The sequence below is a fragment of the Podarcis bocagei genome (assembly GCF_964188305.1).
Source record: "Podarcis bocagei genome assembly, chromosome: 2".
Classification (NCBI taxonomy): domain Eukaryota; kingdom Metazoa; phylum Chordata; class Lepidosauria; order Squamata; family Lacertidae; genus Podarcis; species Podarcis bocagei.
The window spans coordinates 50,520,283-50,536,848 of NC_138126.1; the positions used below are offsets into that span (position 1 = coordinate 50,520,283).

Consider the following 16,566-nt stretch of genomic DNA (forward strand, 5'->3'; position numbering starts at 1 on the left):
GAACAGCACTCTACCTTCTTTTTAGTTTTTGAGGATTAGGGCCACAAAAGTAGGCATGGAAAGTTATGCTTTTGCAGCAGATCAATCTGCTGTTAAAATGATCAGCAACAGATAACAGATGAAATTGTGGGTGGTTTTCTCCTTAATGTCATGTAGAATTAGGTGCACCTTTTAGATAGATTCACAATACATTTGTAGACAGATCCTATACTCTAACCCTCATCTTTGTGGACTGCAAACCACCACCACTCAGCTTAAGCAGCAATTATGCTTAGAAATAAACTTCTATTGATATGAATTATATCCTTTTTCCTAAGCTTAAATGCTGCATGGGGAGCAGGAACAAGGAACAAGCTGGATCCAAAGGATCCACTAGAGGCCACATATGACCTGCAGGCCTGAAGGTCCCCATCTGCACTACAGAGAGGCAACTCTTAGAAAACAACAGAAGTATAGTGTCCCAATCAAGGGAAGTAATAGTCCCTCTCTAGCCTGCCTTGGTCAAACCACACCTAGAGTACTGTGTCCAGTTCTAGGCAATTTAAGGATACTGACAAGCTGGAACGTGTACAGAGAAGGGCGACCAAGATGATCAAGGGTCTGGAAACCAAGCTTTATGAGGAACAGATGAGGGAGTTGAGTATGTTTAGCCTGGAAAAGAGGAGACTGAGAGAATGTATGATAGCCATTTTCAAATATCAAAAGGGCTGTCACATGGAAGATGGAGCAAGCTTGTTTTCTCCTGCTCTGAAGGCTAGGACTTAAACCAAGGGAGTCAAGTTACAAGAAAAGAGGTTTCAATTAAACATCAGGAATAACTTTCTGACAGTAAGAGCTGTTTGACAGCGGAACAGACTTCCATGAGAGATGGTGAAATCTCCTTCCCTGGAGAATTTTAAGCAGAGGTTGGATGACCATCTGTCATGTATGATCTACATGAGATTCCTGCATTAGAAGGAGTTAGACTAGATGTCTCTCAGGGTCCCTTCCTACTCTACCATGCTATGATTCTATGTTAGGACATGTCTGAATCAGCACAGTATTAGGCTTGCAGATCTGCTCCTGGTGTTCAGGCCGCTGAGTACAAAGTCCCCTGAGTGATGAACAAGTACTGTGGCAAATGGCACTTTTTAATTGCCCACGGAACATCCTGGATTCCATCTCCAGGTAGGGCAGAGAAAGAACCATGCCTTCCTGGATCTCCACTGCCGATCAATGTGGACTGAGATCCACACTATCTCAATACTGAGATAGATGGACCAATGGTGTCTGGCTCACTATTATATGTACCTAGAAGACAGCAGTTTTATACACACTTATTTGGAGATCCCAGAGGATCCGGCTGGAAGTACACAGCTTAAGCTTCAACGTATTATTACATGCCGTTGGCATGGCAACAGTTGTGAGGCAGTCTATTATCTGTGCTCAGCCAGTAATCCCTCTTCAGCTGGAGCTTTCTTCTGTGCTGAGGAAGAGGTCCTATGAGGTTGGGGAGAGGGAGAAAGGCAGGAGCAGAAAGAACACCTGGGAGGCAAACACAACAATGCCCTACATTTCAAGCGGTGAGCTACAGATACTGGCACTGATCTGAGAGAAAAAGAAGAGTAGGAGGTCTTTCAGAAATTATGTGGAAGGGATATTGCCACCAGAGGTGTATTTAAACTCCCTTGCGCCCTTGGCAGGGAGCTGTATAAGTGCCCCCTGTCCCTTGCGCTCTTTGGCAAGGACAAATATTGGCATTGCTGTGTCCCTTGCGCCCTTGCAGAGGAGCCTGCGCGCCACACCCAGAGCAGCAGAGGAGTGGCTCGGGGAGTGTGCAGACAGGCTCCTAGCCACTCCAAGTCAGAGTGGGGAGGCACAATTTTTGCACACTGTAGCAGGGAGTTCCCCGGGCTCAACACACCCACCAGGCCTGTATTCTTCTTGGGGGGGCCAACCTATCCAACCCAAATGATCTCCTCTATTGACATGAAACCATATAATTGCTTTTGTTCAGACTTCTACACTTTTCATCCTTTCCCTCTTGCGTTTTCCTCCCCGGTTATGCTTATTAGTTCTTTCTAGCTTACAGAACCATAAAGACAATGCACCAAGAATGTTCCAGGGTAACCCCTTAACATCTGGAAGCTTGTTTTTTTATGGTTCCAGCTTCTCATGTGCAGGCTACCCAGGTTGCAGTCCAGAGGTGCCATTCTGAACAGACTTCTATGAACTCCCCACACACTGCTCAGCTTCCCATATGAATCTGGCACAAACACACACACACACACACACACCATCAATCTCCAGTCGTGTACAATGGTATATCAAAGCCGCCGAGTTTCTCTTTACTTCTGTTTCCCGCCCACTGAGGAGCGCAGAGCGCGCTGCTCTACCATTTTCCTATCTCTGTGTTCCAAATGAGGCGAGTATGCGGTCAGAGCCGTCGAACTGGCAGGCCAAGGGCGGAAGGAGCGGCTGCGGCAGCTGCGGCTGCTTAAGGGAGGCAAAGTGGTGACGCAACGGCCCATCCCGTGATCGCTCGGCCTATGGCGTCTTCCCAGCTCCGACTTCCTGGGTGACAGAGGAGGGGCGGGGCTGGAGCAGGACAGAGAGACCTCTGAGCGTTCGGATCCGGGACGGTGGGGCGAAGCGAAGCCATGGTTTATATTTCGAACGGTGAGGGGCAGAGATTCCGCGGTGGGGAGGGAACCTTTATTATGGGGTGGGAGTGGGGCAGAGCATGGGCGTAGCCATGATTTATTGTAGGGGGGCAGCCTTTATGTTGGGGAGGGTTAGAACAGAGTTATCTGCAGCGCAATTGGTTAGTTAAGTATTTTTATTTATTTTCTTGATTTAGGGAGGCAGCTGCCCCCCTCCCCGGCTACGCCCATGGGACAGAGGAAAATTTATGTCTGGCCCTCTCTTTTTCTGCTCCTTTTGTATTGGAAGTAGTGGAGGTGGAGGTGGTGTAGATCGAGGCCCCTACGCAAGATCACGCTTTCTGCAACCTGGTAAATCCGGGAGGCTGCTACTAGTGTTTTCATGGTTTCTGAATAAACTTACATAATTCCTGCTGTTCCTGTCTGTGAAAAGATGCACTGAAAGGGTTGTCATGTTCTTATGACAGGGCTTGAGGTTGTTTTTCAATGGGGAACTCCGAAAGAACCCGGGCGAATGGCATCGTACGGATTAAAAACCTGTCTTATTTTTCAAAAGCGGGATAATTAAATCGCCTTGTGGGCACCTCGAAGTCATTACTCAGATGCACAAAGAATTGTCTTGGTTTGTAAATCACCTATAAGATTGGAAACAGGAATACGATTATCATTGCAGGTGTCAACCCAGTACATATCTCTTCTGATAAATTCTGGCTCATTGCCAATGCAGTTTTCAGAAGATTTCGATTCATATTTTTAATTGCTTGGTTTGCCATCTCAAACCATTCTTCTGCCTCCTAATTTGGACTGTCACCCCAGAAGAAAGAAATTGTTTACCGTATATGCCTTAATTTACAAATTTGGGGTGGAATTACTTTTGGCTCCTCTGCTTCATGTTAGCAGTAGGTGATAATCTTAAACTCTGTTGAACTCTGTTGAAGTAAGCATAGGATTAAGCTGTACAAATAGCATTTCAGAGTAACTATTCGATTGATCTACCTAATGTGCGTTGGTTCTCTGAACCTTGACTATTGCTCAGCAAATTAGAACTCAACCCTATACGTTCTTAAAGAATAGTATACTTGACTTAAATGGTCATTGATTTGCGTTTTCAGTGCTGACACTAGCAGGTAATTGTGGTTTGATTAGTGCTTTTGGGGAATGGGAGAAGTCTAATAACAATGATAAAAAGCCTAATGATTGAAATACCTTTTTATTATTAGAGTGTTAATAAGCCTGCAGAAGTTCTTGCTAGCTTGCATTTCCCCTCTTTCACAGACAGCACTGAAATGTAAGCTTATAGTCTTTTAGCAGTCTGATTAAAAACAAACAAAACATTTCTATCAAGGGAGCTGCTGGCGGAGAGCTGGGATCATATTTCCCCACCCTGGTTTACTGAGTTTTCACTCTGGTTGTGAAGGAAGGTATTTTTCTTTTTCTGTGCTATCCAAGTAGGCTGACGGTGGAATGATGGAGCAATCTGTCCCTCCTCCACTAGCCTTCTTACTGGGTTGCTTGAAATTCCTGGTCACCTGTTGTTAAGTACAAGACTGGGTTTAGCACTAGAAGAATTTAAAAAATTAAGCATTGATTGCAGTTTCGGCTGGAGGACTAGTGTATCTTGTCTGTACAGTGGTGCCTCGCAAGACGAAATTAATTCGTTCCGCAAGTTTTTTCTTCTTGCGAGTTTTTCGTCTTGCGAAGCACGGTTTCCCATAGGAATGCATTGAAAATCAATTAATGCGTTCCTATGGAAACCGCTTGCCAGGCTGGCGGTGCGGAGAAGGGCTTTTCTCCCCACCGCAAGCCTTCAGGACAGGTACGGGAACAGAGAGGAAGGGGCGCAGCGCTTCTCCTCTGTTCCCGGGGCTTGCGGTGGGAGGAGGGTTTTTCCTCCCCACCGCCAACATTCAGAACAGCATTCTGAATGTTGGCGGTGGGAAAGAAAACCCTCCTCCCACCGCAAGTCTTCAGGACAGCCATCCGAAGGCTGGCGTGGGGAGAAGGGCTTTCCGCCCCACCGCCAGCCTTCGGAGCAGCCTTCCGAAGGCTGGCGCGGGGAGAAGGGCTTTTCTCCCCACCGCCAGCCTTCGGAGGAGCCTTCCGAAGGCTGGCGCGGGGAGAAGGGCTTTTCTCCCCACCGCCAGCCTTCGGAGGAGCCTTCCAAAGGCTGGCGCGGGGAGAAGGGCTTTCCGCCCCACCGCCAGCCTTCGGAGGAGCCTTCCGAAGGCTGGCGCGGGGAGAAGGGCTTTCCGCCCCACCGCCAGCCTTCGGAGGAGCCTTCTGAAGGCTGGCGCGGGGAGAAGGGCTTTCCGCCCCACCGCCAGCCTTCGGAGGAGCCTTCCGAAGGCTGGCGCGGGGAGAAGGGCTTTTCTCCCCACCTCCAGCCTTCGGAGGAGCCTTCCAAAGGCTGGCGCGGGGAGAAGGGCTTTCCGCCCCACCGCCAGCCTTCGGAGGAGGTCCGAGGACAGTGGGGAAGAAGCGCTGCGCTTCCCCGCTGTCCCGGAGATTTCCCTATGGGCTTTCGTCTTGCGAAGGAAGCCCATAGGGAAATTCGTTTTGCGAAGCGCCTCCAAAACGGAAAACCCTTTCGTCTAGCGGGTTTTCCGTCTTGCGAGGCGTTCGTCTTGCGGGGTACCACTGTAGTTTGTAGTAACAAAAATGTGCAGGAGTACAGAAGCTAGGGCTGCTATGCTGTGTTCATTTTTAGGAGTAAGATTTTCTGACCCATACATAACTTCTTAAATGTATAGGACTAAGCTGTAAGAGAGCTTTTAGGTGGAAGGATTTGCTAGTACAGTACTGTACTGATGGTTGTTGCTCCAGATGGGTTGAACATTGGAAGCATAGCAACTATGATGCAAGAAACTAGCATTGTTAGGTGGGGGCGGGAGATGTTTCCACTTGATTTGTTACACATTAATGTGTGTTGCAGAATGGGCGAGTAAACTTAGATTTGAACAAACAGAAATTTGCAGTTGGGCCCATATCTCCAGTTACAACTATTTTAAGTGACTATTTTTATGTCAAGTGAAATGTTACTTCCAGTAAACCAGGGGTGGGAAATTCTCCGAGTTTTGTTGGTCTCTTAACTGTCAGCAACTCCTGACTAGTCATTAGAGATGATGGGAGTCACAGTATAGCAACATCTGGAGGACCACAGATTCTCCACTCCTGTAGTAAATTATGTTAGGGAAGCATATAACAACTGGTAAAGTACATTCCTTGGCCAGGTTCCCAGGCTTTATATTTTTCAAACAGTAAGTCCCCATGCCACATGATTAAAGGGAAATAATATTGATTTGTGTTTTAACTTCTAAAATACCATTTTTTGTGAATAATACTGCTTTCTTTTTCATAATGATGTGTACATTGTTATTTTGAGATGATATTTATTATTATTATTATTAATTACAGGTCAAGTGTTGGATAGCCGGAGTCGGGCTCCATGGAGCTTGTCATTTATAACTGACTTCTTTTGGGGAATAGCAGACTTCGTAGTTATGTTGTAAGTAGAATTGTTCTCTTAATCTAAATCTTAAATTGTACAACTTCAGAACCATCTGGGACTAGTTTTATGGCAGTGTCGGTCGGTAGGTAGGTAGGTAGGTAGGTAGATAGATAGATAGATAGATAGATAGATTATAGGATGCAATTAACAGTCAATTGAACACCAAGCAAAGCTTTTCTTCAGTAAAATAGACCTAGATTTAAATCTCTCATTGTGAAGAGCAGTATGCATCTGATAATAAATCCTTTAGGTCGTCCCTTCTTTTAGAGTTGTGAGATGACAATACTCCACAAAGCAAGAAAGAAAAAGAAATGATTGATTAAAATTAAATTGATCAGTGCACAGGAAACTTAATAACATGAGATGCTTGTGACATCTGAAAAAAGGAAACCAGCATTCCAGGCTTCTGGGGACACCCTCATAATATTTTGATGTCTCATAAAGGCTATATAAAATAAGTCCTGACTCAAGTTTAGATTTTGTCAGTCTTCCATTCAATTGACAAATGTTGGACCGGGAGATAGATAGATAGATAGATAGATAGATAGATAGATAGATAGATAGATATTCTCTTCAGAAGATATATATATCTCTTCAGATATATATACTCTTCAGAAGTAAAGAATAGGGAAACAAAATTGTAGAAAGGCAATTTTGCTGTTCATTTAAACTTAATACTACTACTGAACTGCTTAACCCTGCTGCTTAACCCTGTTATTTGTGGCACTGGATTAATGGGAATCTTTTGTCATTTCAGTTTCCAGAGCATTATTCACCCAGACTTGACAAGGAGAGGCTACACATCTACCTCCTCTTCAAGATACGATGATGGAAGGGGGTACTGCTTTTTCATTTTAATTTAGGGTGGGAAACTTGCTGCACTCCCGATGTTTTTGGATTCCCATATCCCATCAGCCTAACCAAACAGGCAGTCAATTTAGATGGTACACAAAATACTATCTTATTAAAAAGTCAGGTTGTTATGTGTGTGTTTTACTGAAAGAAACAAAAATTTATGAGCAAACAATATGTGACAGATTATATGGAAACAGAAGATATTTAGGCCTGATTCACACACATCCCCAGTATTTAGATCTTGCACATGGTGAAGAACAGGAGCAAGGTGAGGGAGCTCAAGTAGAACCCCTGTTGTGAGTTTGAGCCTGAAAATCCATTTACAAGTAAGCTGTCACCAGATAGCCATCATCACAGAGGATCATATGATGTGAGGCCCACTTGTGTCAGGCCTTGCTCTATGCTGAAGGTCTGTGCATAGCCCAACTGGATGCAAAACTACATGTAGAGACCATATGTGAGCCCCACCCTAACTTCAGTTATTAAAATCTTCCAAATTTAGTTCAGAATGAGAGATGCTGCATTTACTTCAAGCTTAGCTGGCCATCCTTGTAAAGATGCCTCACATTATAAAGGTATAAAGCAAAGCTTTGAAAACTGTGTGTCACAACACGTTAGTGTGTTGGTTGCCATGTGTAGGTGTGCCATGTGAATGCTCCCTGCTCTCGTCCAAGGGCTGGAAAGGGGTTAGTTTAACCCAGTGCATTTTTTTTTCTAGGGAGACGAAGGGGTACACATACCCCTAAACATTTTGTGAATCTTCGTACTTTTGTCCATTTACTGTATTTATTTTTCCCGATTTGAACTATAAAATGGTGATTTTATTGAGTCAAAATGAGAGTACCCCTAAACATTTTTAAAGAAAAAAAAGGACTGGTTTAACCTCTGGTTTGCTAGTAAAACTGAATTACTGTCTCATGAAATGATGCATGTCTAAAAAGTGTGTCACCAACATGAAAAGTTTGGAAAGCTCTGGTATAAAGGTATCTCATCTGTTGATAAGGAATCTTGCATTTTGGGGAGTCTAAGAAAGGAAAACTTATTTTACCAATCTTAGAAACCCATAATCTGCTACATCTGAAGGTGCTTCTCTGATGGGATTTCTTGCCAGGTGTTTTCTCTTCACATTTTGCTTTTGTTTGTTTTAGGCCTCCAGGGATTCCTCGTCGTAGAATGGGTCGAATAAACCACTTTGGAGGAGGTCCAAGTCCTCCACCAATGGCTGGAGGTGGATGAGGAAGGTAACCTATGAGCTGTCGTTTTTTGGATTCTGAATTAAAAAATGAACTTTAGTTTGGCTTAGGAACACGATTTTTTCTTTTGCAAAATCAGAGGAAAAATCTAGTAATTGGTGGCTGCAAAACTAAATAATTTTATAGTTTTAAGTGCATATAGGGCAGATGGGTGAGCTTTAGATTTTGCCCTGTTCCTCCTCCTGCCCACTATTCAGATAGGGAAGGTGTCTCCTCTACATGCTTTGACATTAGGCAAAGATCTGCGAAGGGAAAAACCAGTGTTCCCCTTTTTTTAGTACTGTACTTGGTTTGGGATGTAATTTTAATCCCATTTACCTGGGAGCAAGCCCCATTGAATTAAATAGAACTTACTTCAGAGTAGTGTTGTTAGATTTGTGCTGTGTCCAGACCTATAGTGTTCTAATATTTTGAATACTTAGAGGATTTCAGTAAGAGAGGTTGAGAGATAAGGAGCTGCATAATGTATGAAGGGGATATAAACTCAGCATCAGTAATATACAAGTGGGACCTGCAACAAAATGTTGCATTGTGAAGTGCTCCTGATCAGGCTTCTTGGTAGCTATGCTCTCTTCTCTGCCTTCTGTTCCCCCTTGGCTTTTCATATATTTCCCCCATAGACATCATTTGATCTGTGGCAACTATGTTCAGCCCTCATTGGGCTATTTTCTAATTTATAAAAAAAATCTAAGTTTTTTGCACTTCTGCAAACCTAGAAGTGTGGATGGTACCTTTGTTTTTGTTTTGTTTTGTTTTGTTTTGTTTTTTGTTACATAAGGAACAGCACTCTAATAATGAGTGACCTTTCTGCATCCTAAGAATATGCTGAAGCACATTACCAGGACAATGACAAACTCTCCTTCCTGGCTGTTATTGTTCTTTTTTAGCACGTTAAACATCACTTACTTTGGATTTCCATGGTCACAGCTTCCACACTGAACTTCAGCACATGTCAATTTTTGGTCTAGCTCCAACAGAAACATATTTGTAGAGAGCCAGCTACTTCAGTAAAAAAATCTCTGCAATTAGAATCGGTCATTAGAATCCATCCTTATACTGTACAGAAATTCTTTGTATATTGAGGATGATTATGTTTTATGCTTTGTGTTAAATAATGTTTACTTAAAAGAAATATACTTGTATTGATATCTTACTGTAAATGTATCATACTTTGCTTAATAGCCAGGATTTTAAAAGCTACTTAAGACTGAAGTAAATCTAATGTGATTTTAGATTTATTTTATTTTCTTTGACTGCCCCATACTACATGACAAACCATGTTCAACATTTTTCTGGGTTCAAAAGCAGTTTTGTCAGGTTTGGTGGAGGTTGCCGCCTGAAGAAAAACAAATGTGATGACCTCATAAGCTCCTGGTGCAAATTTCATTGTTTGTAATGTATGCAATGTATGCAATTGCAACATAGCCAGAAAACTAATCAGTATTTTCTTCTTCTTAGGTAAATGCCTCTTTTGAGAGGCTGACAACTGGACACACATTTGCAACACTGAAATGACCTCCTGGCGGATGGACCAAATGGGTCTGAGTGTTGTGTGTGTGTCTAAATCATTCACTGCTCTGTGGATTAGCAGAACAATGAAGTTGTGCTGGGAATTCCGACTTCCAGGATCCAGTGTAACTGAAATGCAGTTCTATTAAATTAAATGCACCTGTTTAATGTTTGTTTTAAGCCTTTTTGTATAGTTTGTGAAAATTTTGTTGTAGCTGTAAAGTTATAAGAAATAAATATAGCTTTGCAAAAGACTGGTTTGGAATAATTTTCTTTAAAAAGAACTGTTCTAAAAGTTCACAAATCATGCCTATGACAAAACCTTTTTTAAAGGTTGACTTCAGAATACATGAATTGAGAAAAAGGGTAGAATCAGATTCACAACCCCATGCATATCTAAAAACTGCATTTCCTGTGAAACCACTACTTATGATTGGCAATAACTCATCCTCGCTGGATTGTGCAGCCCCTAAACTAGTTGTGATTTGCTCCATCGCTACTGTCTTTAACTGAAATTAATAGAGCTTATGGTGAAATTTAAAAATTGATTTAAATTTTTATTCTTTCATATGATATATAGTTAATCTTCAAGTAACTTCCAGTGCCATAGAATATCACTTGTGGAAGTCCATAGCTTAGCAGTAGAGCACCTCATTTGTTCTACCACATTCAATCTTGGGCATCTCCAGGAGGGGCTGGATTAGATTCCTGTCTGGGTAAGTTGCTAGCCTTTTCCCAGCCTAGTGTCCTTTCTTTTGGATCCCACTCCCACCAGCCCCAACCAGCACTGCCATAGTAGTCCAGAGCATCTGGGGGGTGCCACAGGTTGGGTGGAGAAGGCTGTTGTAGCCAATACTGAACTACAGTGGTACCTCTACTTGCTTTCACCTCTGGTTATGTATCCTTCGGGATACGTATGTGGCAAACCTGGAAGTATTTTTCCGGGTTTTGTCCCACGTGCATGCGCAGAAGTGCTCTACGCACCATGCACAGAAGCGCTCTACATGCCTGCATGTGCAGAAGCGCTAAACCGTACCACGCGCAGAAGCGGCACCTCCAGTTGCGAATTCCTTGGGATGCGACCGGAGCTCCAGAACGGATCCTGTTCACAACCGGGAGATACTATTGTAGATGGGTCGATGCCGTGGCTGGCCAACCCATGAGGTGACTGCCTCAGGCAGCAGGATCCACAGGGTGGCAGATGCCAGTGTCGCTCTTTCTCCCCTGCCCCCTTGTTCTTAACATAAACCTTCCCTGACGGGATGAGGAGCAATTATTTTGGAGTCCACCTCAGGCGCCCAAACATCTTGGACGGCCCTTGGCGGCTGGTGTGAAGTATGGCAGCTTTCTGCGTGCCTAGGGCCAAGAGATACCACACTTGCTGTCCCCGAGTGCCTTTGCCATTCCCCTTGCCTCAGGGACGTAGCCAGGATTATTTTTTTTATTTTTTTTTGGGGGGGAGGCAGAATCGATTTATCTGCGATGCAATAGGTCAATTACGTATTTTTATTTATTTACTTGATGGGGGGCGATGCACCCCCACGGCTACGCCCATGCCTCGCCTATAAAAAAACACAGCAAGGCAGGAGGGGAAGAAGTCAGTTCAGTACATATCGGGAAGCTCAGCTAAAGCACTAAGACGCGACTCAGGCCGTCTTGCGGCGGCCGCTCACTTCCGCCTGGGCCTTGTCTCTGCGCCCCACCCGCCGCCGGGTGGCTGGAGGCGGAGGAAGGGGTCGGGCGCCGGCTTCCTCGTCGCAGCCTTTTCGGGGCGGAGAAGAAGCGGCCTCCGCCTCCGGCTTCCCGGAGCCTCCCGCTGCCTCGCTCGAGCGACCCTCGGAGGAAGCGGGTCGGGGATGACCCAGGCGGAGAAAGGGGAAGCGGCGGCGGCGGAGAATGGGAAGGACAAGGAGCGCGACAAGGAGAAGGAGCAGCGCGGCGCCAAGAGGCCCATCGTGCCTGCCGCCGTGCCGGAGTCCCTGCAGGAGGTGAGTCCGGGCTTAGGCGGAGAGGCTCCTCCCGTGGCCCTCGGGGGGTCGCCCTCGGCTCTGGCGGCGGCGAGGCCCGGGAAGCACGCTTCTTCACCTCCGCCCTCGCGCACAATAGCCTCTGCCCAGCGGGATCCCCGCACAACAGCCTAGGCCCGGTTTCATAGGGCCGGTGGAGTCAAGTGGTGAAGCTTTCCCTGGGCTGCGCCCCTTCAGAGAGGTGTCCCACGATGGGATACTTGCACTTGCCTTTTATTTTAATGGCTTGAACTCATTGCAACATGGAATAACGCAAAGCATGTCAGCCTCGTGCATCCTGTTTTCTGACAGGCGGAACACAGTATGAATGCTCTATGTATTAAAATATATTGCAGATCTCATTTGCACCTATACAGTATTTCCAAGCAGCAGTTTACTCACTGATCTTTAATTTTATTTGTAAAGCACTTCACTTATATGCCAACTGTATTGCCACCTTAGCAAGGATGTGTGAAAAACCTTGAGCTGGTAATGAAAATGCTATAGAAGTGAAGTACCTTCCCTTAGGGCAGCTAATGCTGTTTCAGTGTGTAGGGGCATTTAACATGAATTTCATGCAGCAGGAACATATCCCCTATAGCATCCTATGAAAAGAAGTTCATATTAGTTTCTAATAGTATTATTATAGTGCCTTCTATAATTGATGGTGCTCACTATTGATGCCTTGTACTGATGTTGACTGTTAGCCTTGTTGTTGTTTAGTCGTTTGCAAATAAGATCTGGAATATAATTTAATACATAGAGCATTCATACTGTGTTCCGCCTATCAGAAAACAGGATGTATGAGGCTGACATGCTTTGCATTATTACATGTTGCAGTGAGTTCAAGCCCTGGCTTCTCTGAATGTCTAAATGATATTAGCATTTCCATAGTTGTACCATATTTTGATAAAATTGTCTGCATCAGATGTGCCACTCAAGACATGCACCTTTTCTGTCAGTTTTTCAAATACAGTTGTACCTCGGGTTACAGACCCTTCAGGTTGCGCATCACACCAAACCCGGAAGTACTGGAACGGGTTACTTCCATGTTTCGACGCTCACACATGTGCAGAAGTGTGGAATTGCGACCCGCGCGGGCGTAGACGCAGAGCTGCGAGTTGCAAACATGCCTCCCCCACGGATCACATTCGCAACCTGAGGTTCCACTGTACGGCAATCGTCCATCTAAAACACTATTCCAGATGTGCAAAAAAGCTTACATAAATGTCCTTTGTGGGAGGGGAAAACACTGTTACAGAACTTAACAGCTATATTTTGCTGATGGCAGCTCAAAGTGTAAAAAGATACAGATTTTCAAAATGAGGCATAGACTATGTTTGGGCACCTACCAAGTACTGTGCTTTGCTGGTTCCTGTTCCTGTTTGTTTATCTATTTTACTATTTTTAGCAAATACAGAGCAACTTCATTGTTGTGATACATCCTGGCTCAATGACTTTAAGGATTGGCAGAGCTACAGACACACATCCTATTGGCATTCCTCACGTCATTGCAAGAAGGCACAAGCAGCAAGGGCAACCCACATATAAAGACAGTTGGCTTCTAAGAGAAGGACTCAATGTAAGTCTTAGAATTTGAGTATTATGTTAAATTGAATCTGTAACTGTTCATTTGAACTACATTGATTTTTTGGTGTGCTAAAGTTTCCTAGTCATCCTTACTTCTTTGGGTTGCACAATAACAGCTTGCCTCTGTAATAACATGCGTTTGTCTTGCATCATCTATACCAGCTACATATGGGAATTAATTGCAGGCTATGGCATTAAACTTGCTATAAATGGCACAAGATTTAAGAGGGACAGATTTTTGCACCAAGCACTGAGGACCACATCACACAGGACTCTCTTTTATGTAGATATCAGTTCGGCACAAAAAAAATGAATGTACAATGTAATATTATATATACAGGTATCTATTTTTATTCAATTTACACAGGCATTTTCTGCAGAGTAGTGTAGCAAGTATAGTTATTCTGGCTTCATTGATAAATCACCTGCTTCTGACAATGCTGGCTATCATGAAATCACAGTCAAAGGGAAAGGAAAGAAAAATGAAAATATTGTCGAAATGAGTGAGCCAGCAGATAAAAAAAAGACTTTTTAAACAAGGAGTGGGAAAGGTATTGTTTTGTGGATCTGAATGGGAAATGCATTAGCTTACTCTGCTCCTCAAACAATTGTGGTCTCTAAAAATGCAAAGTCCATGGTCAATATAAAGAAAATCATAGCAGTTTTGCAAAGGACTATGCTTGATTATGAGCTTGCTTTTGGGGGCAGAGGGAGAGAATGTCAACATGCTTATGCAGCTGCTTACATTTTATTGGTTAGAGAGCTATTTTAATGATTATTTTGTATTTTTATTTTTTTTTTTTAATAAATTTTTATTGGTTTTACAGCATTTTTAAGAAAAACAAACAAACACAAAACAAAACAAACATACAAAATACTTTCAAAGATATTTTCATAAACCTCTTTTCTTGGACTTCCCCATACCCCCCCTCTCTGCATCCCAGTGTCCATATTTGAACTAGCAACTTCCAATTGTTACTTTCTAATCTCTGTCATCTTAGTCCTCCTTTATTATCTAGCCTTGTATCCCTGTACCCTGTTACTTCTAGCAACCACAACATTTTAACATTCGTTAAGTTTGTAGTAGTCCTTAAGATAGCTCTTAAATTTTTTCCATTCTTCTTCCACCATCTCTTTGCGTTGGTCACGGATTCTGCCTGTCATCTCAGCCAGTGTCATATAGTCCATCACTTTCATCTGCCATTCTTCCAGAGTAGGTAAATCTTGTGTCTTCCAATACTTTGCGATGAGTATTCTTGCTGCTGTTGTGGCATACATAAAGAAATTTCTATCTTTCTTTGTCACCAATTGGCCGACAATGCCCAAGAGAAAGGCCTCTGGTTTTTTAGAAAATGTACATTTAAGTACCTTTTTCATTTCATTATAGATCATTTCCCAGAAGACCTTTATCTTCGGGCATGTCCACCAAAGGTGGTAAAAAGTACCTTCAGTCTCTTTACATTTCCAACATTTATTATCGGGCAAATGGTAGATTTTTGCCAGCTTGACTGGGGTCATGTACCACCTGTATACCATTTTCATAATGTTTTCCTTTAAGGCATTACATGCCGTAAATTTGATACCGGTGTTCCATAACCATTCCCAGTCATCTGACATAATGTTGTGTCCAACATCCTGCGCCCACTTAATCATAGCAGATTTAACTGTTTCATCCTGTGTGTTCCATTTCAACAGCAAGTTATACATTCTAGATAAATTCTTAGTATTGGGTTCTAACAATTCGGTCTCTAGTTTTGATTTCTCCACTTGGAAACCGATTTTCCTATCCTGTTTAAAAATTTCCATTATTTGACGATATTGAAACCAATTTTCTACTTTGTGCTTCAATTTCTCCTGACTTTGTAGTTTAACCTTGTCTCCATCCTGTTCTAAAATTTCCCAATACTTCGGCCATCCGACCTCCATATTGAGTTTCTTCACTGCTTTAGCCTCCACTGGTGACACCCATCTAGGGGTTTTATTTTCCAATAAGTCTTTGTATCTTATCCAGACATTAAATAATGCTTTTCTAACAATGTGATTTTTAAAGATACTGTTAACCTTGTCATACCAAAGATATGCATGCCAACCAAAGGCATTATTGAAGCCTTCCAGATCCAAGATGTCCGTGTTCTCGAGGAGCATCCATTCTTTCAGCCAGCAAAACGCTGCTGCCTCATAGTACAATTTTAGGTCCGGCAGGGCAAAACCCCCTCTTTCTTTAGCGTCAGTCAGTATTTTGAATTTAATTCGGGGCTTTTTGCCCTGCCAGACAAATTTCGAAATGTCTTTGTGCCACCTCTTAAAACATTCCATCTTGTCGAGAATCTGCAAGGTCTGAAACAAAAATAACATTCTAGGCAATACATTCATTTTAATTACTGCAATTCGGCCTAACATTGACAGTTTCAGATTTGACCATATTTCTAGATCTTTTTTAATCTCTGACCAACATTTTTCATAATTGTCCTTATACAAATTAACATTCTTAGGTGTTAAATAAACCCCTAGGTATTTGACTTTCTTAACCACTGTCAAACCTGTTTCCTCCTGAAATTTCTCCTTTTCCATATCTGTTAGGTTTTTCCCTAAGACTTTAGTTTTTTGCTTATTCAACTTAAATCCAGCCATCTGGCCAAATTGTTGAATTATTTCTAAAACCCTTTTCGTACTAGTGTTTGGCTCTTGCAAAGTCAATACTAGGTCATCTGCATACGCTCTTAACTTGTAATGTTTAGCTCCGACCTGCACACCTTTGACCTGCTGGTCATTTCTTATCATATTCAGCAACACCTCCAGAACCGAAATAAAAAGTAATGGGGAAATTGGGCACCCCTGCCGAGTTCCTTTTTCTATCTTAAGTTCCTCAGTCACGACATTATTTACAATCAGCTTAGCTTTTTGTTCAGAATATATTGCAGCCATACCATTCTCAAAACCCTGGCCTACCCCCATCCCATGAAGATTCTTCCTCATAAAACTCCAAGAGATATTATCAAAGGCTTTCTCCGCGTCCACAAAGATCAATACTGCTTTAGTGTTTATATTCACCTCCAGCTTTTCCAAAATGTCTATTACATTCCTTACATTGTCTGCTAGGTATCTTTTAGGGAGAAAGCCTGCTTGGTCTTTATGAATCTTCTCCATCAAAACTCTTTTAAATCTTTTTGCCAAAATGTCTGCAAAAAATTTGTAATCCACAT

The 16,566-nt window shown here is 43.0% G+C and overlaps 2 protein-coding genes across 3 annotated transcripts in view; both read left to right on the top strand.

Moving 5' to 3' along the window:
• The first annotated feature begins 1,375 nt into the window (after positions 1–1,375).
• SELENOK (selenoprotein K) lies at positions 1,376–10,021 on the top strand. Of its 2 annotated transcripts, none has more exons than XM_081185267.1 (5): positions 1,376–1,562; positions 6,057–6,147; positions 6,908–6,988; positions 8,154–8,246; positions 9,717–10,021. In XM_081185267.1, exons 1-4 carry the CDS (start codon positions 1,391–1,393, stop codon positions 8,239–8,241), a joined length of 432 nt encoding a protein of 143 aa, XP_081041393.1. In that variant the 5' UTR covers positions 1,376–1,390; the 3' UTR covers positions 8,242–8,246; positions 9,717–10,021. The 2 variants fall into 2 exon arrangements, with proteins under 2 accessions (XP_081041393.1, XP_081041394.1); XM_081185268.1 differs by lacking the exon at positions 1,376–1,562 and adding an exon at positions 2,502–2,658.
• A 1,211-nt stretch (positions 10,022–11,232) lies between these two features.
• The window catches only part of ACTR8 (actin related protein 8), a 183,108-nt gene continuing 177,774 nt past the window's right edge, over positions 11,233–16,566 (top strand). Inside the window, exons 1-2 of the mRNA XM_081185246.1 lie at positions 11,233–11,755; positions 13,185–13,355. Coding sequence (XP_081041372.1) covers positions 11,624–11,755; positions 13,185–13,355 — 303 coding nt within the window. The 5' untranslated portion in view covers positions 11,233–11,623. The remainder of the gene's footprint in view (positions 11,756–13,184; positions 13,356–16,566) is intronic.

Coding starts and splice junctions, on each gene's coding strand:
- SELENOK (XM_081185267.1), top strand. CDS start 1,391: ATGGCAACAGTTGTGAGGCAGTCTATTATCTGTGCTCAGCCAGTAATC. Junction 1,563..6,056: donor AATGCCCTACATTTCAAGCG/GTGAGCTACAGA, acceptor TATTAATTACAG/GTCAAGTGTTGGATAGCCGG. Junction 6,989..8,153: donor AGATACGATGATGGAAGGGG/GTACTGCTTTTT, acceptor TGTTTGTTTTAG/GCCTCCAGGGATTCCTCGTC.